The 20,270-nt window shown below is 41.8% G+C and overlaps 1 protein-coding gene across 3 annotated transcripts in view; it reads right to left on the bottom strand.

Moving 5' to 3' along the window:
• Positions 1-20,270, bottom strand: part of kif13ba (kinesin family member 13Ba) — a 45,399-nt gene that overhangs the window by 11,136 nt on the left and 13,993 nt on the right. For all 3 annotated transcript variants that reach the window (XM_067595897.1, XM_067595910.1, XM_067595904.1), the window contains exons 5-30: positions 15,439-15,451; positions 14,840-14,900; positions 14,432-14,524; positions 14,169-14,349; positions 13,233-13,320; positions 12,700-12,834; positions 6,538-6,650; positions 5,977-6,088; positions 5,608-5,820; positions 5,413-5,523; positions 5,063-5,197; positions 4,657-4,787; positions 4,440-4,526; positions 3,945-4,135; positions 3,574-3,853; positions 3,277-3,439; positions 3,025-3,180; positions 2,786-2,935; positions 2,248-2,370; positions 1,697-1,870; positions 1,431-1,588; positions 1,141-1,273; positions 784-939; positions 599-698; positions 284-410; positions 95-150 (exon numbers count right to left, since the gene is read on the bottom strand). In XM_067595897.1, the coding sequence (XP_067451998.1) occupies positions 95-150; positions 284-410; positions 599-698; positions 784-939; positions 1,141-1,273; positions 1,431-1,588; positions 1,697-1,870; positions 2,248-2,370; positions 2,786-2,935; positions 3,025-3,180; positions 3,277-3,439; positions 3,574-3,853; positions 3,945-4,135; positions 4,440-4,526; positions 4,657-4,787; positions 5,063-5,197; positions 5,413-5,523; positions 5,608-5,820; positions 5,977-6,088; positions 6,538-6,650; positions 12,700-12,834; positions 13,233-13,320; positions 14,169-14,349; positions 14,432-14,524; positions 14,840-14,900; positions 15,439-15,451 (3,440 nt within the window). The remainder of the gene's footprint in view (positions 1-94; positions 151-283; positions 411-598; positions 699-783; positions 940-1,140; positions 1,274-1,430; positions 1,589-1,696; positions 1,871-2,247; positions 2,371-2,785; positions 2,936-3,024; positions 3,181-3,276; positions 3,440-3,573; positions 3,854-3,944; positions 4,136-4,439; positions 4,527-4,656; positions 4,788-5,062; positions 5,198-5,412; positions 5,524-5,607; positions 5,821-5,976; positions 6,089-6,537; positions 6,651-12,699; positions 12,835-13,232; positions 13,321-14,168; positions 14,350-14,431; positions 14,525-14,839; positions 14,901-15,438; positions 15,452-20,270) is intronic.

The raw sequence follows: 20,270 nt of genomic DNA, 5'->3' as shown, positions 1-20,270 counted from the left end.
AACATTGTAGTCTTTAGAATTGATGTATGAATCAGAATGAATCTGTTCTTTGTTCTTTGTAAAAAAAAAAAAAACAAACAAAAACCTGACGTACGTTTGAGGTTCAGGAAGAGGACAGGAATATGAGTCTCCATGCCTGGCAGAGGAACCCTGTGAATAAACACACTTTATGATCATGTGTATTTTCTGGAGCCTTTGTTCCTCATTTAAGTCATTCAGTTTAGATAGTCAGAGTGAAATATAAGAAAAGACAAACAAAGACGCACCCTGTGATAAGCCTTACCATTCAGCAGGTGCTCCAGGAATGCCGCTGCCAGCAGAGGGCACCATGACAGCGTTTCTCTCCTCTGTCAGAGTTAAGCGCCACTCCAGCAGCTGAGACTCTCTCTCCATGTCATCTTCTGTTTTTTCTGTGCACAAAACATTCAGACATTTGCACACCTCCTACACTAGAAACCACTGGAATTTAACTGAAGACGCCTACAAACTGTAGACTACAACAACCCTGAGAGTTACGGGAACAGAGAGCAGTGTCACAGATTATGTATGCGTGTTTAGAGTCTGCATGGACATTTGTATACTGATATGTGTGTGTTACCTGCTTTGCTGACCAAGCTCTGCAGGTGTTGGTCCAGGTATTCCTGTCTCTTGGTGAGAGCAACTAACCACTGACGTCGTAAACGATCCAGATCTCCTTCCTGTACAACAAAGCAGTCATTTAATCATCATCATCATCTTCAAGTTGATCTTAAGACTTTCTGTAGTTGAATAAGACTGATCTACCTGATAACTGTCCATCTCATCTCCTTCCTGGTTGGTTATGGTGGGCCTGATCTCCACACAGCCCACTGACACTGCAAGCACAATCTCTGATATCAGAGGCATGGTGCCCGAGTCCTGAACTGAACGCACGTCCACCTGGATTCGCCTTGACTGACCCTGGAGGTGGAGGAAGCAGGGTAGGACACAGAAGAAGGATTTAAGATTCTTAAGATTGAGGATATCAACTGAAATCTGCTGATTCCTCCTGCTGTAACTGGGATGACTGTGTTAGAAAACTGCCAGTGGCCAGTGGTGGACTTTGGTTGAAATGAAATGTGTGGATCATATCAAAGAGAAGCAGGATGAGGTTATCCCTACCTGCCGAAGTTGGAAGATTCCTCCGGTCCGGACATCTTTAGCAGGAATCACCTCAACTGGGACAAAGTCTCCATTCTCATTAATCTCCAAGATTTGAATCCACAGCTCCAGACGACGTGTAACCTCGCTCCACCTGCAGGAAGAAAATTATAAACACATCTAAAGTGTTAGTCTCACAAGCCACATTTAAGCTCATCTGCTAAACATCACGAGAGATATCTGTTTAATAGTTTGCGTACTTCAAAGAATATGTTTAGTTAAGAGTTTGGTATGTTTGTCTGTGTGTCTACCTGTCTCGTAGTGTACGCGTCTTAGCCTGAATGATGCTAAGGTCCCACAGGGCAGGGTTCCTGCCTGCATCAGCCTGTCTGTGTCCATACACCTCAATGGCGACCGCTCCTTCAGTCAAGTATTCAATGAAATCCTCTGATACTGACACTGCCAGCTCCTACAGGACCCAAGAGAGACCAGTGTCAGGCTGGTTCATCCCCGTACACAACCCCCCCCCCCCCTTACAAGCTTCATAGGTTCCCTCTCTTTCCCTCCAAAGGTTCACCTTGCAGCTGTCAAACACCACCATGCAGTGTGGGTCCTTGGTGCTGGGTGATGACGACGATGGGTCAACTTCAGGGGCCACGATGATGGGCTCAGTCTGGTCCCAGAATGAGTACTGACAGAAGACGAAGTTGGACAGGTACTGGGGCAGACCAGTGGCCTGCAGGATCTTAATCTACAGAGGGTACACAGGTCACAGATGATAGGTCAACACTATGACACATCCACATGGTTTAAGTGTGATAATGATATGAAAGTGCATGACTATATGATCACAAACTGGCTATAGAAACGAATTTTGTTGCCAGACTACCTTGCATTTTTTGGCTGAAGAGAACATATGACCTGGTGTAGTCAGTACTCGTAAATCCTTTTTTTGGTTCTTATGTTACCCTGCTTGGAGCAGCAGGTGAGTGGCATTTAAATACAGGATATCTTTACTTTAATTTATGCTGAAAACGTGTAAATCTGATTCTTCCTGGTCTAGTCAAGTCCACACACTTTGTACTCATTGCGGCATGAAAAAAAGATCCAGGAGTCTATCCATCTTACCATGCAGACTAATTTGCGGTCCTGGATTTCATCTTGGTTATTGTCAGGTTCATCTCCTCCAGCCATGTTGTCCTCTAAACCCCCTCCAACCCTCACCACCTCCACATGAAGACGCCCTGCCACCTGATCGCAAGGAGAAGAGGGATAACATAAACTGCATTTCCCCAAACATGCCTGGAAGATGTCCGTATGTGAATGTAACATCACACTGAAATGTCTTTCTGCCTTTTGTTCCTGAACTTCTTTATCATTCTGTTATATTTTACTATAAGTTACTAAAAGTCACTCTAAAAAGGTGTCAGAGAGAAGACCTGAAGAGAGAAATTCAGATGAAAGTGCCTTTTCCTTGCTTTATCTGCTAAACCTGCTTCAGTTATGACAGGAAAATGGGAATGAAGGAGGAAGTAACTGGACTAAAAAAAGGAGGCACCAAACTTCAGCTGACTGAGATTATTTAGTGTATGACGGCATAGAAATTCAATTGTGTTTTTTTCAATGTTTTACTATATGTATACCCCAATAGTGTGTGACTCCCTACCTCCCCCTTCTGGTTGATGATGGGAACAGCATACTGCAGCTTTACGTCGTAGAAGAGACAGGAGAGGAAGACATTGGCAACCCCAATCAGACTGTGGTTTTCCTGCTCGTCAAAGAACGGATCTGCTCGACGGAAATATGAGCGCATCACCTGACCAAGGAAGAAAAGAGAATACATAGATGGTTACCTTGCAGGGTCCCTGTAAGACTTCACATGGCAGATTTGTTGAGCTGACTCACAGGGTCGTCATGGTCATGGAGTTGGTAGTCCTGCCACTCCTGGTACAGCTCCCTCATGTCCACCAGACGGTTCTCCATCTTCTCCAAACTCCAGATCTGCTTCCCTCGACACCGACGTCGAACCTGAATCGCTGGTTCACTGAGTACAGCATCCCTCTGCACACATGCACAGATGTGGTTAGAGAATGGGTTGCGCTAAAAGCAGAAGACAGGAGAGCGGTGAATGAGTGTGTTCATGTTTATGTGTGAGACCTTGCGGTTTGCGTTGAGGTTGTCTGACGGGATCTGCAGGGTGACTCTGTACTCTGTGTGTCGCTCCAGCTCCTCAGAGATGAAAAAGGCTTCTTGCACCAAGAGGTTTGCCCTCACTATCTGCTCACGCAACCTCCGCAAACTCCTCACCAACACCACCTCCCTGCAGGAGGACAGGAGGAGGCAGAGAAGGGCAGACAGAGGAGAGGATGAGAGAGGAGGTTTTTAGTTTGCATTTTAATCAAAACTGGCTTATAGATGGAACTGCATTTAACACACACACACACACACACACACCTGTCCTCATTCCACTGCCTCAGTCTGCTCTGAGCACTGGTCGAATGGCACATGCTTCCTGTACTGAGTCTCTCCAGGCTGCGGTAATGAGGCTGCTGTCCCGGTGCTTGCTGGCCAGAAGCCGGCGCTCCAGACTGGCCTGTGGACAGACGGTCTGGGTTCAACTTCCGACGGAGCTGCTGGAGCTCCTGCTCGTACATCTGCCTCTGTCGCTCCAGAGCGGAGCGCTTCTCCTCTTCGTGTTGCCTCTCGAGAGACTGGAGGACGGCCTGCATGGGGTCTGATGGGACACAATGGAGATGAAACTCAACTAACTGATGCTCTGTCTATGCAGAACATGCAGGCATTTCATTTTCCTAACGCCTACTTACCGTTGTTGCCGAGGGCCTTCATCATGACCTCTGTCTGGGCGAACTCGTAGGAGAAGCTGACTTCACTGGACACTTCACTGGCCGTGTCACCGTCTGCATCCAGCTGCTCACTGCTTCCGCTGTTCTTCATCACGCCACCCTCACCATCGTCATCCTCTGCTGTACGAGAGCGTCGCTTAGGCAGATTGATCCTGGGGAAAGGTGTCAGTAATGAGGTTATATTTCATATTTCTTGAATAATTCATGTAAGAAAATAGCACTGAACCAATTGAAAGGATATGAAAAATTCAAGATAAAAAGGACCAACTGGGTTTGTTAAATATAAACACTAAGTACATGTATTTAAAGCATAATTCTGGTCTGTGTAAAATAATATGGTACAACACAGTGACACAAATAAACAAGACAATACAAACAATACTTTATGATATAAAAAGGTTAGAATAATTAAAATTGTAAACAACTTTAAAACAATGGTGGTCTGACTAAAATTACCTAAAAAAGTGGTTGTTTCCCCAGAGGATTCGGTCACCGTGGTGAAGTTGCAGAGCGCTGGTTACTGGAGAACCATTTACACATGTCCTGTAACACCAATAAACAAAGTAGCTACATTAATTTACTGTAAAAAAAAACAAAACAAAAGAAAAAACATTTACAGATACAGGATGAATACAGCGATGGCAGCTGCATGGTCACTGCTGGCGTTCCTTACCGAGCGTTGCGGTAGGGGCTGAGGATGACAGCAGCATCTGCTGTAATGTCGATGACGCAGTGCTCTGCCTGGATACCCATCCCGCACAGCTGGATGTCCTGAGAGTCTGCTGAGCCCACCTTTGTGTGTTCCTGCGACACAATATACAAGATATTAACAAGAAGTTAAAAGCTGAGAGTCAGTCATTTGTAGTGGAGTAAAGCCTACACGCATGCACACAGGTAAGTGTATCCGTTATGTGATGTTTTTGAGGACAGAGAAGATTGCTGCAATGTCAAACACAGCAGGCAAATTACATTTTTGATAATATTGTTTGGCATTCTGTGTAAATAGGGAGATTTTATTACAAGCTAGTAAATAAAGGATAATGAGGTGGCCACATATAGAGAAGTGTGTGTGTGTTTACCTTCAGGTAGTACACCAGCAGTTCATTGAGAGCAGGGTCAGCATTAAGGTTGACAAGAAAGCTCTTATCATCTCCAACTTTAATCCCTGAAGACTGGAGAGAAATACCCAGACTCTCCAACTGCTTCTGACGCTCCTACAAATACGACACAAAGACAAACATCTTATTTTCAAATCCAATATCTACGGTAGATGTTGGGAAAAAAGCAATTCCATTCACCGATTCTACAATTTCATTTTTAGCAGCTTTATCAGAAGGAGAAATTCCAGCGGGGAATGACACTGTACAGTAGATAAATATGTTTGGTTCAATTATTAGACGAAGACTTTGAGACCTCTCGTGCGTCTTACCTGTGCAATCTCCTCAGTTTTGCGAAGCTTATCCTCCCAAGTGATGGTCATCTCTTGAATCAACTTCTCTGACTCTTCCAGACGCTCTTTCAGCTCTGGAGCTTTCAAAGACTGGAGGAAAAAAACAGCAGATGAGAGGAGGAAAAAGCAGGGAAGATTTCTGCAGGCTGATTTTGAAGATTTTGAATGTCTCACCTCTGCCTGGGTCAGTTGTACTCGTAGTTTCTCTACTTCCTCTCGAAGCTCTCTGATGATGCGAGCGTTGGGGTCTTCGTTAACAACAGCATGGTTGACGATGTTCTTTGCTCGGTCGGCGTAGCGCAGAGTCGAAAGCGTCTCCTCATAGTTGTCTGCAGCAGGACTCACGGTTGCAACCATCGCTGTGCGACTGTTTCCCCCCAGGCAGTCCTGCAGACAAGCAGGCATGCAAGCAGTGCAAGGAGGAGAGAGGAAAGAAGAAGGGAGAAATTATATTTTCCTATAAAAAAAACATTCTTTTAAAAGAAAATAAAGAACATGAAGTGAATAGTTAAGCAAGAGGAAATGTATTTGTCTCTTGTGTACCTTCAGCAGCCATGTCAGAACAGAGTCTCTGTAAGGAACAAACTTGGTCTTGTTCTTGGCGGTTCCCTGTTCAGCCAGTGCTGAGATCACCAGACCCAGCGTAGTCAGAGACCTGACAAACAAACATACACAGAAACAAACCAAGGTCAAGCACTTTTCATATACCTGTTAATGGGTTGATATGACTGTTCATGTGCTTGTTAAAGTCAATGATGTAGGATCACTGTGATGACCTCAGTTTTTGTGGTGTGAATGCATGAATTAGACCAAAACACAAAATACATCAGCCTGTGTGATTGCAAAACTTCTCCTTTTTTAAGCTGCCAAATTCACAAAAATCAAACCAGAAATACAGAGTATCTGCTTTCTTTCATGTTTACAGTTTCAAGAATAAATAACAACAAAATTAATCATCTGCAAACGCAGTGAAACTAACAAGGCAAGAGTGACACCATCTGCAGACAATGTAAGTTTCAGTCTCAGCTAAACAGCCATGTAGGGAAAAACACCCAATCATGGTTTTGTGTATGTTTGTATCTTTGTTTAACTGCTTTTGCGTACTTGTTGATGTTGCTTCCTTCCTTTAGTCGTTCTCCTGCTGCTCCAGTTTTTGCTGCTCGCTCACTTCCCGCCAAGTCTACCAGACTCAACCGACTCACCTTCTCACCACTCGTCTACAGAGAGAGAAAGACGGAAAGAAAGAAAACCACATTATCATCTCAGCCACTATATTCAACCGCAAAACCAACAACTTGCTTATATTCATTCCTAACATTATTGTGTGTGTGTGTGTGTGTGTTTTTTTTTTAGAATCTCCTTCTGGTTTCTGGTTTTTGTGTGCAAAATTTCAGCTTCTACATTTTACTGATGGATCACTTGATTTTTTTTTTATTCCTTTTTTTTTTGGACATTTCAGCCAAGCACACACTTGACATTTGACATAGATTTTTATTTCTACAAGATGCAATCAGCTTTTGTTTTCCTGAATGTCTTCTGACACATCTCATTCGGGGTAGCAAGCCATATGGCAATGAAAATCACAATGTCCAACTTGTCTGGAACATATAAATGTCCTGGAGCTGTACACAAGAACATTTTTGTGGATCTGAATCAACAACACTTACTGACATTCCTGAAAGGCTCTTCTATAAATCTATGAGGTCAGACAAAACTGTGATGGCATATTAACCAACAAGGAGGCACCACATCAAGGCAATCTCCTGCTGGGTTCTCAGCAGCTTTTCAACCAAGCCTTACCCTGATTTGTAAGTACCAGAGCAACACAGACACAAAACAGAAATCAGAGGATACCAAAATGCTCTGAGAAACCAGAGTTAAGTTTCTCATCTCTCAGTTTCTTGTTGACAGCTTCCCTCTTTGTCTTCCCTACGGGCTGTTGAAGATGTGGATAATCAAATCTGTATCTGTACTGGGCCGGATCCACTCCCGTCAAGCGTGACAGGTCAGTCTGCTGACGAGGCTGAATGGAACACCTCGTCTACACTAGCCGTGCAGTGAAAACAACATCAGCAGCTCAGCAGTAGCAGCAGATGCAGTTCTCAGTCAGTCTTTACAGTGGACCTGTTCAGCCACAGTACCGCAGTGTCCTTGGAAGTGATTTGATAGAGATAACAGCCCAATACACAATCATGTATGTATGCATGTATGGTACAACCAGTTGCGTAGCCAGTGTAGCCAGCTGTACTGGTTAAATTCAACGTGTACCACTTCCATCAGACTGATGACTGAAAATTGAGGCTCAAACATGTCTGGTGTAAAGGCTCCCTCTGCCAGGCGTCTTTATGATATGACTCCAATTGGAAATAGTTTTCCCATTAGTGTGAGACAAATGATGAGGTGCCTGACATTGCCCAGATCCGATGATATTGCCCTTTTTGGAGAGAAAACAGGTTTACTCCTACATCTTCATACCTCCATGAATCAGTCTGAATTCTACACTTATCCGTCTTTGTTGTTCAGCGGTCTGACCTTTGATCTTTCCCACTGAAGAACTCCTTAGCTCTTATTCTGCATTTCTCTAAAGTTTCTGCTCTTTCTTGATAGTTCCTTAATCACAAAAACAAGAACTCTGTGACCTCTGACACTCCACATCTTTACATTTAGCTACTACTACTTGAGATTGTAGAAATTAAAAGATGAGGAAAAAAAAAAAAAAAAAAAATCGGACTGAAATTAGAAATTTAAGGTCTCACGAGCACTGGAAAAGTCGCTGTAAGACACAGACACACAAACCTTATTCTTTTACATACAAAGACCTATTCTGTGATTTCAAATATCAAATTTTAGAAAGGGAGATTTGTGTGATGGAAAAGAATGTGTATGTATTGAGATGAGTATGTGTGTACCTGCACACGGGGGTTTCCAAGGGAAACATTGACTTGAGAGACGTACAGATATAATCTCAAACATTCAAATCGATCTCAAAAATGTTTCATCTCACTTTATCCTAAAATCTCAGGCGCAGCAAACCCAAGACCTGAATCCTAAGAAAAGCTGGTCAACTGATAAAGATCAACCTCAGACCGCACTGATGTCGATCGATTAGCCTCAGACCAGGATTTCTTCAAATCCCCCATAGTTAATCAAATTATTAAAACAAACAAGATGTTTATCTGGAACAAAATAGACCAAATGTCTTTAAATGCGGTGAATATGCAGTAAATTCGAGAGCTAGAAAGAGAGGAGGCAAAGGTGGTGACTGCAAACACCAGCACACAGGAACCTACTACTCAAGTGTACTGTAATTCAATTGTTACAGCTCCTCACTTCAATGACCATAGTGTAACTTACAATGCCAGGTCTTGTTCCCTGGTGGTGTCAGACTGTGTTTCCTATTCAATTCTCAACATCTAGCTAGTTGGTGAAACACTGAAAAGTAGGAAATACCAGCCGCTGAGGCCTTTTTCCTGCTTAATGAGGGATTCTGTAATCAGGAGAGACGATACCAGGGTCATTTTCCTCCACTAGTAACCAGATCAGCAGGCAGGACATGCAGCTTGTCGGCCTACTTGGCAGCAGCCTTAAGGTACCAGCACAGAACAAGTGTCAGGGCATCAACACACTGCTACTCATGGCAAGCAATCTAGAAGTTGTCAACATGAATAAGAAAAATATCAATAGAATTTATAGAATATACTTTGGAACACTACAGAAAACTAAACTTGACTGGGAAAAACAAAGCTTGACGGGATTACGCTGGGCAGAGAACAAAAGAACAAACCAATGAGAGTTGGCTGCAAATAGGGTCAAAGTTCAATGAAGTGAAGTGTTCAGACAACAAGTTGTTGCAGGCCACGTTAGTCAAAGGAAATCCGGTGAGCTGTTAAGTCAGAATGACTCATCCAGCACGGGGTATTTTACCACCTGTCATTAAGTGGCTTTATTTAAGCACACTCTTTACCGCAGTTCATCTACTCACAACACAGACTGAGCCATCAGGGGGCACTGTGAGCTCCAACGCTACGACTTACAATCAGTATTCCTTATTCCTAAAGCTGGTTGATGGGAAGATTTTTACAGAAAAAGGAGACTGTAAAACTCACCTATATATGCATGTAAAAGACTATGTATTAATACTAAAATGAGGCTTTCTGTATTGATGAGATACTGGCAATAGATACAAGAAATGTACGACAGACAAACACCAACCAAATGGAGCCACAGGGAAGCAAATGTAATGAGATCTTAAGATGACTATCTTCTGTTTTCTAGGATAATACTGTAAAATTGAAGAAGGTCTGCATATCATTTAAAAGTAACTTAACACTAAATCCAGTTATTTAAATTAAAAAATTAAACATGCTATCACTTTATTATAAATTTACCACCTTGCTTTCCATCTTTTTACAGATAAGAAAATGGGGAAACATCAACATAAGACAGACTGTTTACATATAAACTTCCCTACTGGTTAGATTACACTGTAATTACCGTTTCTCACCTTGAGAACACTATTAAGCAGTCTACTGATCAACTGCTTTTCAACAGTCAAGTTGTTTTTGCATACTGTGCACAGCACTGCTTGTCACTTTCATTCAGCTTTTCTGCACAGTGAGAGCAGATGCAGCATCCTGTGTGACTGCTGCTTTGTTGTTTAGAGCAGCACGGAGCGACACAACTGTGGAACATATGAACATGTAATCATACTGCATACTAACCACTGAGCCCAAATTGTTCTGAAATGGACTGACATCTGGTTTAGTGGGGCTTGCAGAGGTTAAGGGGGAGTTTCCTATAAGAAAGGAAACTAATTTAGGATTTTCACTCCATTGTCCTTTTGGGTTTTTTTTTTGATTTAGAAAAAGGAAACAATCAAATAAAGCAACAGAGACAATAAATGACTGACTCATCCACATAGAGAACGTGTCAGCTAAGTGATTCACTCACTGACTACACAGTGTGTGTTATCCGTCTGCCTGATGAACCTACTGACAGACTGACCAACTTAGTGACTGACTCTGGGTGTGCCTTGAAAACAGAGCAGGCTGTATCAGCTGACTAACTGACATGCCTGTGAATTATTAACAGCATTCGTTGGTTGCAAGTTCGTCTGGAAATAAAGGAGCAGGAAAGACTAAGTGGGTCATCGTCATTAAAGATAGAGAATTAGTCATTTAGATCTTTTATGAGATCAACCCTTTTGATAACAGCCTTTTCACTTGCCAGCTGCTGCAGCGGATGATTGATCAAAACCTTGCAAGACACACACACACACACACCCACGCGCTTACTTCTGTTCCGAAGTACAGACAACAGTGTTTGGATTCTATAAATAGTGGGAGCAAAACTACTACAATATATAAAATGCCAATAATTTGTAAAATTATGTCAATATTAGTATAACAGAAAGACAAAGTCACATCCAAAATGAGTTCACCAATCATAAGGTTTAGAAATGACCTTAAAACAAACGGTGGTAAATTTTCACCAGTGTCACTTGTACTATACGTAGCAGGTAAGATCTGGGACAACAGAGTAGGGAGGGATGATGTTTAATGTCTGATGATGTGCAAACTAGGCTGAACCTGTGGTGCAGTAGGGAGGGAGGCCAAGATATGCGACATATAGAAAAAAGTTTTTAATATTTAAATCCATGATCACTGACCAAGAAGAAAGTAATGCACGTCTTCAGGTCTTTTGTTTTTTTTTTTTAAAGATACTTCACACTGGATTCATTTTCAGAAGCAACTGTGTGCTGTGTCTGTGGTATATCCTTGAGCTCAGAAGCAAGTGGATGAAACAGCAGCTGGATACAGTAGGGATAAAATCATTGCTTGGAGCAGTTCTTCAGCCGACTGAGACAGCAAAAGGAAGAAGTGAGGTTTTGCCTCAAGCTCACGAAACATCCGGGGGCTGTACTCATAAAGCTTCCTTGTACAAAGAGTTGCTTCTAGTGACGAAATTCAAAGAAAATTTGTTTTCAAAGAATTTCCCCTGACAGTTAAAACTAGATCCTTGTAAAGATAAAAGTTATTCACAAAGCATCTCAGTCCTTAAGAGAGCTCCTAAGGTGAAAAACTATTAAGAGTAGGGAGGAGGACTTTTAAGAGGTTTAAGAGTTTCTTAAGCAGAGGAGAAAATGGCAGAAAGATAAAGAGGCAGGAGGAATATTCTCTAAAACACTGAATGACGATGAGTTAATGAAACAGATTAGATCGTGCAAGGATAATGTTTGTGGTCAATCCTATCAGAGACACACCCACATCTCCCATCCAACGCAATAACGTAATAACGCTTGAAATTAAAGTGATCACAACAGTAAGATATTTGGCAACTGGAAACATCTGGAATTTGCTGGCTGCTGGAAAAAAAGATTTACATGCCAACGAACGCTGCTACTTATATAGACTGACTAGCAATCACAGCAATTGATGAAAGCTGAGTCATTTCCCCCGCCCGGTAATCACAAAAAGATTAAGTACTAAAATAACCAGCACGGTATATAAACATAAGAAAACAAATATAACAACTATCAGCATGTGAACAGGCTACTGCACAAGTAGACCTGACATTTCATAGGCTACTTTTAAAGTATGACTCACAATTTATTCAACAGAGATGTTCATTACATAAAATAGTATTTATAATGAAACCATGTCTTAATAGAAACTAAATCCTATGATAAGGCCGAACAATTTCACAATCCATTCCATGCCCATTATCACTAAGAGTGCATTTTTCTTTGTTTTTTTTGATCAACCAATCACACATTTTTAAAGAATGAGTCATACCTAGCAACGGGGTCAATCACACCTCCTCAATACAGTAAATGTTTCTGTCCCTTCCTGTCTCAGAGTTGCTCTGAGAATTTTCCTAAGTCATTCCTAAGCTAGGACTCCTTGCTAGAAATTTTTAGGCTAAGTACGGCCTTTCCAGGAAGTTGCTTACATCCTCACCAACCCAGATGTGTCATTCTATGACACAAGTGCCCACAACAGCTGGCCCCGATCCCCCAGAGAACATACCGACAGCAGAGCACACAACACATCCAAAATCTTTTCAAGCTTCAACAAGCTTTTCATTTATACTCGCTATCAACATCAATTACACATATAGCCATCAGCCATTGTGTTGAGATGTACCACATCTCAGATATGAATTTTTGATTTTCTGAAGAGATAAAAACAAATCATGTGTTCTGATGTCAAGTGTCTTAACCAGGTAAGATGCATATGTGTGTGTATCTGTGTACTTGTGTCTTACCCCAGACTGCAAGTCTTTTAGTGTGTGTGTGAGGATGATGTTGAAGACAGCGTGCGATCTACTGCTCTCCTCATTCATGTTGGTTGCAGCGACAGTCCGAGACTTATTCCCCTCTGACATCAGAGACTCAATGTCCTGTTAAAGAAAACAGATGTTTGATTTGGTGGATTCTATTCTGTTTATACACATGGTGACCTCTTCAACTGATTAAGAGCAGCTTTGATTCTTCTGGAAAGGAATTTTTATACTGTAACTAGCCTCCTTCCAGTGTGATTGGTAGGACCACTAAGCAGACTGCTGCCGTCATGTGAGCAGCACTGCTACAAATCCTCAATGATCAAAGTGAGAAGGAATGCAAGTAAGATGCTCTGCTAACAAGTCTACTGGACACTGACACACTTAACAGAGTGACTGCGATTGGATGTGGCAGCCAGAATGTGACATAACAGTGTCCAGTGGACTTCATTGGTCAGAGTGCGCATGTCAGTGGACAAAAACTAAAAAATTAGACTTTTCAAGATAAATATTTTTACCTTGTAGCTAGCCACAGCTAGCCGAGACAAGCCGTCCACATAGGGACCCAAAACTTTATGTTCCCTCACCCTCAGAGTTTGTCTGCCCCTGGAAAGAAAATACAAACAGCAAAACAATAATGTCACTCTTTGTAAAGCTCATCATATCATCTGGTACATCAGTGGTGAGATAAGCTCAGCTGGTTTGATTAAAGATACTAGTGGTTCTGGCCACAACTAAAAGATATCAGTTCATACAGACTTGCCAAGCTTGTTTCATGCCTGAGAACTTCATCATTCTCTGTTCCACAGCAAAGCCCATATGGCTGTCAGATGGTCTGCTCTTCTTTGGCCCGTTTTACTGAGGTTAAAGGTCGTGTAGTGAGTGAAGGTCAAAGGTTATGGTGTCTGGGGCAGCAGACACAGGCCTATGGTCCTGATTTACTGCTGACCTGCTGGACATGAACTGCCCTATATCAGTGACTGCAAGGCAGAAGGATTATCTTTTTATTCACTGACAGCAGCTGATGGTACCCAGAATCCACCACTAACTTTCTCTAAGTTGAGGCTTAAAACAGAAACCAGTATCTGGAAAAGTAAAAGTAAACTAACTTACCATGTAGTAGAGTCCAAAGGGCCCACTTTAGAATGAACCATAATGAATTATACCTACGCAAAGCTACTCTTTGAGAGTGTGACCTAAAATTTCCTGCTGCTGCTTCACAGTAAAAGCAACAATCTTATTGCTTCGGTAGAAGCATTTCACTGTAAATCATTTGTAAGAGTGGCTGAATATACATTAACAGGACACTAACATTGCAAAAAAACATCTAAGCAGCCCATGTTGGATTTATAAAACCCAGATCTGTGTGGCTGTGTGCTGAGTTTCACAATGTCCTGCAGAGGGAAACATCCATACATGTGAGAAAGGGTTGAAAGATTAGATTGAGGTCATACCCTTTGGGATCCAGCAAATCCCGGACTTTTTCGTTGTAGATCTCCATGTAGGACACCTCAACGGTAAAACTCTCCTGCTCCCGCTGTTCCTTCTGGGTTCGTTCAAACAAAGCACTGCAAAGCCGGGGAATCAGCCCTGGCTGGTCCCCTGAACCCATCATGGTGTATGACTTTCCTGAACCTGAACACACCACACACACAGACACAATAAATTTGTATCATGTTGACCACAGACTAGTGGCGGTAAATTAAAATACAATTACCAGTTTGTCCATAGGCAAAGATACAGGCATTGTAGCCCTGGAAGGCATTGTGGAGAAGACTTTCCCCAAGGCACTGGAACACCACCTCCTGGCCTGGAAACACACACACACACACACACACACACACACACACACACACACACACACGGAGACGGAGACACACACACACACTCACACACACACACACACACACACACACACACACACACACACACACACACACACACGGAGACGGAGACACACACACACACACACACACACACACACACACACACACACACACACACACACACAAACAGTACATATTATTTTATTTAGTCTTTACTAAAGTGGATATCTCAAGATATCTTTGAAATGCTTTGGTGATTAAATGTCAAAACGTTTTGTAAATGTGAAATATGAACTGACCGGCAAATTTTTCCTTATCCGTCTCATCCATGGACCAGAAACAGTAATCATAGGCAAAGACCTGGAGAAGATATGGAGACATAGCACAAACAGTTAGCCTCACAACACAAGGAACAAACAGGCAGACAGAACTTTTCCAGTATGGCCAGCTGTAGCCCAGCTATGTTAATATTTAATGACTATTTTCAGCTTTGAATGCAATCCATTTTTAGCTTGAACTAAATGATAGCTTAATGTGTTAATGTAGAGACTCTTTCTAAAAAGGTCAATATCTCATTCTTTAAAGGTCAACTGATAAACATAATCTAGATATCTCTGGGATTTTAAGTGATAGACAGTGGCGTCTTTGTTTAACAAGGATTCATAACCATGGAATTAATTCAAAAAATGTAATTTCTAAACCTTATGATTGGTGAATTCATTTTGGATGTGATTTTGTTGTTCTGGTATATTAATACTGCCATAATTTTACATATTATTGGCATTTTATATATCGTAGTACTTTGCTCCCACTGTTAAGAGAATCCAAACACTGTTGTTTGTACCAGAACAGAAGTGTGTGTGTGTGTGTGTGTGTGTGTGTGTGTGCAGACTGTTACCTTGGACTGACTCCTGATGAAGTTCAGGTGATGATGAAGGTCAACAGGAGCATGTGGAAAGATAGAAGGATGAGATTTAGTGCGTGTTTGAGAGAATACAGTATGTTACAGGATACAGAGCAGGCTTCAGGTTTCATCTGTTCCAGGCTGAGAATGGCATCTTCCTCTAGATATCTGTCTATCAACGCTTTTTCTAATAATCATGTGACCCTCAAATTAGAAAAAAGAAAGAGTAAGAGAGAGACATAAATACATGAGTTGAAAGGGGCAGAGCTACAGCCAAAGGCCTCAGGCTTTCCATGTTTTTTACCAGTCACTTTAGCACACATTCGATTGAATATCAGCCTTGTGTGTGTGTGTGTGTGTGTAAAGCTTGTTTACATCTTGTTTGTTTGTCACGTGTCAAAACCAACTTTGCAAGGGATTTGGTAAGGGTGTGTGTCTGTGACCAGAAAAAACCAAACCAAAACAAAACACAAAAAAGACAAAAAAGACAAAAGAAGATCACTGAGACTGGGTGAATTGTTGTGGGAATGTCTGTGTGTGGGCATGTGTGTGTGTGTGAGGGACCGGGTGGTGGTGTTGGTGGTGTGGGTTGGTACTGAAGTTGGCAGAGGGTGGAGGTAGTTTGTGGTGGAATCAGATGGTGGTCTAGAGAGGTTACTGGGTTGAGGTCACGCTCAGAAATGAGCGGGGACATGAGGGAAAAATGCCTCTGTAAGTTCAAAAATAAAACTGACATTTAAAAAGAAGGGAAAATGCTCCCGATATTGTGTTGATTCTTTATAGAAAAGCTGAGCAAATACATGTACAAGCAGGCAAACACACAACACACAAGAACACACATGAACATGTCAGTATTATGAACATTTAGCCAACAGCCATGCCCTTTAAAACTCATCTCTTCAGCACACAGACGGTCACTCCATCTGGCTATATCTGGCATATGAGGAATGTCAGAGCATCCAGACCAGCCTAATCTGATTCTGTCAAGTCTATTTTTAAAATGAAAAACAAAGCAATTGAAACTATAAAACAATAACAGAAAATTAAAGAAACATAAGGCCTCATATGCAGAATAGAGACAATAGAGTATGCCACAAGTAAATTACTAGGTTGGTTTTTCAATAACCTATAAAAGTTGTTACAATAAGCTGAAGTTGTATGTGTCTTTGTGTGCAAGAATTTGCTGTCACGAAGTGCAAAAATATTCTGTTTTCGAGCCTGGGTGTTTCAGCCTTTTTACAACTTAAATATTTGATATTTGCTTTTGATCTGTATTCAAGAGATGGGATAATACAGATATTACAAATCACAATGATCAGCTCTCAGTTACTGTGTAGTGCATTTGAAGAGCAAAGGTCAGGCTCCTGCAACACCTTTAATTAACCATTAATTAGTTTCAACATTGTACCAGCCTGACACAGAGTGTTTTTATTCTGCTACCAAGCTCAGCATTAATCCGCCTTTAAACACAGCATCTGTTTTAATGTGCAGGACATATAAGATGCAGTGTTTCCACTAAGTTGACTGCTTTGGGGTGGTGGGGGGGTGGAGCAGCTGAGTTTGACAGTAAAATGAGAATAGTTGGTCCACCTTAAAGGTCAGTCCACTTTAAGTGAGATTGGTCAGGTTAGGCTAACCCACTGTCTTCAGGGCTAACGCCCTTCACTTTTCCAGCAGTTGGGGAAATACAGAAGAGACTTTTCTTGGTCTTGAGAAGCTGCAGTATTTATTAACTGACTGACTGTAGTCTGAACTGAACAACTTACTGATAACCTTTAACTTACATTTCGGAACAGCTCTGCACAGACGCTCCCAAACACAAATGATTATTGATCTCTAAATGAATGGATATTTGGCAATATTTTTGGCATTTAAAAAAATGATTTTCCGGCCCTGCGGGGTTCTTCTTGTTCTTGTGTTTCCACTACAATTATAGGGGAAACATTGTCACATCATGCTCCTGAGTGGAAAATCCACATGATGCACAAAACAAATACTGGTCGGTTGTCTCTATTTTGACATGTCAACTTTTTAAGTCGACATCATCATGATTTATCTGATAATCATCACAGCATGGTCCATGGACCGTATCTTACCTGCACATTACAGTTAAATCTGGGCCTGCAAAAAGATAGCATGCCAGTGCTTCAAGCATTTAGTTGATAGAAAAATAGTGACACTGACTAGAGTTGAAATGTGTTATTTTCAAGCCACAGCCATGTTCTATGAGAACAGGGCATTAACGTCAACCATTTGGTGGGTGGGCTGAGTCAAATAGGCTTATTGCAATATGACACTGTTAGGATTGGCATTCCCCGAGGGAACAGAATCCATAACACTGGCAGTGTTAGTGTTGCATTAACTTATACAAAGCTTGCATTACTCTCAATTATTTCTTTGTCTTATGGCCAGTCAGGCATTTCCAATAAAACATTTTCTGCAACATCTAAAACGTTACACGCTTCTCTGCTCTCTTTTTTCTGTTCTTCTTCACTACAGGCGATCCCTAGTCATCCTCCCTCTCCATGTGTGCAGTGCTGGCTCCACCCATGAAAAGAGGGCAGCTGTCAGTCAAAGAGCTGCTTCAAGTCAGATGATGAGGCCAGAGGTTAGAAACCACTAGTGGTTTACATGCACACACACACAGACACTTATACTTATACCCTTATGAGGACCCTCCACTGCATTCATTTTATTTCTCAGTAATGCAGACTATCAATAGTAAATGCTTGACTTAACACCATATCCCTTGACCCAAAGCCCTCAAAAAAAGTCCTCCTTCACCATGTCTAAAACTCAAACTGGCCTTCATAAAGATAGACGTACAGGAACACACACGCAAACCCACCAGCACACCTGTTTCCTTTTACCCGTGCACATTCTTCATAAACCACTAAAGCTGCAGCTCTTGCACAAAGCAGCCAGCATCCAGTCCGATCTGTAACACTTCATATTTCACTGACGTTCCACTACTGACATGCTGCACTCTGAAGGCAAATACATGCAGAGTAATGCCTATCTGCAGCCTAATTGATTCCAGTAGCTATTCAGACCAGGATACAATTAGGACCTCCCTAAGAAGCATTGTTGTTTATCCAGAGCACTGTTTACAGAGAGCTTCCAGTGTCAGAAGAGAAGATCCTAGTGGTGTTTTTAAGGGTTTTCACTGTCTTTAAAAATGAAATGAAATGAAAAATGAAGTTGAAGGCACCTTACTCTCCAAATATACAAAAATAGGATATGACAGGATGATTCTGCAATTCCGTACAAACAATTTTATCAACAAAAAACTTCACAGATGAGGTTGCTTGGATTCAAAAAGGCTCTGATATTAAATTGTTAGTGAATCCATGATTTCCTGATATTTTGGTTTCTCTGAATGCTCATCTCAGGAGCTTTTAGAGCATCCTACATGCCTACAACCTCCCACAGTCATATCTCCAAACACTTTAGGGGGGGAAATCAGCGTGGCAGGTTTTGACGTACGTAGTGATGACAGCTGTCATGGTTGCTTCAAAGGCTGCGGGCGAGAAGGGTCACCCATATCTTGCGCTCAAACGCCCATTAACGAATCAAGCCCCCCGCCCCCGACTGACCAATGAGAGGGAAGAATGAGGCAGTCAGGAGAGCCGTGAACCCGCCTCCCTCGGTCCTCGAACACTTCTATTCGTCCCTCCTCCCTTCGGCCTGCTCCTCTGCTCTGATCACCGTCATTTAAAAAATAACTTAATGCATGGTTGATTCCCCACCCCTCCTCCTCTTTTTCTCTACTGTTCTTGCACTCATTTTCTCTCTCTCTCTCTCTCTCTCTGGGACTGTACCATCCACGGCTGCGTAGGGTGGAATGAGGAGTGGAGGATGGAAAGGAGGCTGAAGGTAGCCAGGGGGAAGAAGGAGGCTGGGACTGAGACTGGAATGTTAAGCTGAAGCAGAATCACCATCGGAGTAACACTACATACTGATGGCAACAGACAACAGGACATACAGGAGTTCAGCACATATTGACTGGTACAGGACAACTGGTCCTCACATACAGTGAAGATGATAGACATGCATGTTATCCTGGATATACAGTGACTTTGCTCTAATCTGCACAATCTGGATTGGAGATATCATTCTGCATTTAGGACACATACATTCAAAGTCCAGTATGCTACACTTGCATGTGGTCTAGAAGCAAGTAAAACACCTACTGAGGTTAAAATAAATAAACTTCAAATGCCACAGATGTCATGTCAAGAGGGCCATGTTACACCACCCGGTCTGAGGCTGATTTGTCTGGTGAGATTCACCGGTTCACTGTTCCACAATTCAAGTTAAAAAAAAAAAAAAATTAAAATGAAGCTTGTCTGCATGCATTAAGATAGGGTGCAGTGCCGATGTCTGATACAATGCAATTCAAGACTAGTCTGCTCTTTCACTTCTACCTTCACTTCTGTTTTCTCACTGCAGTTAAACATAGTTTCAACTAAGCAGAAAATCAATCCAGTTACACAGTATGTACAAGGTTTATAAAATAGTCTACTGCAAAATTGAAATACTAACATGTATTCGAAAATAGTATATCAAAGGTCTTCAAAAACAACATAAATGTATTTATCAGTAATTCCTTCTCTAATTGATTTCGACTGTGCCGAGTTGATAGCGAGTGGAACGTGCAAGAGCGCGTGTGTTTTGACATTAAGGCTTTGCCTCGAACTGAAACCTCAATATATACATTTACTTTTTTTTTTATCCATGTGATGTACATTAACTGGATCTCTTGATAGTTATGCTCTCTTTCAAGCTATTCACAGAAACGAGACAAAAAGAACTGACCTAGAAAA

This window comes from Thunnus thynnus, chromosome 1, assembly GCF_963924715.1.
Source record: "Thunnus thynnus chromosome 1, fThuThy2.1, whole genome shotgun sequence".
In the NCBI taxonomy this organism is placed as follows: Eukaryota; Metazoa; Chordata; class Actinopteri; order Scombriformes; family Scombridae; genus Thunnus; species Thunnus thynnus.
This window is presented reverse-complemented; position numbering and strand designations above follow the sequence as displayed.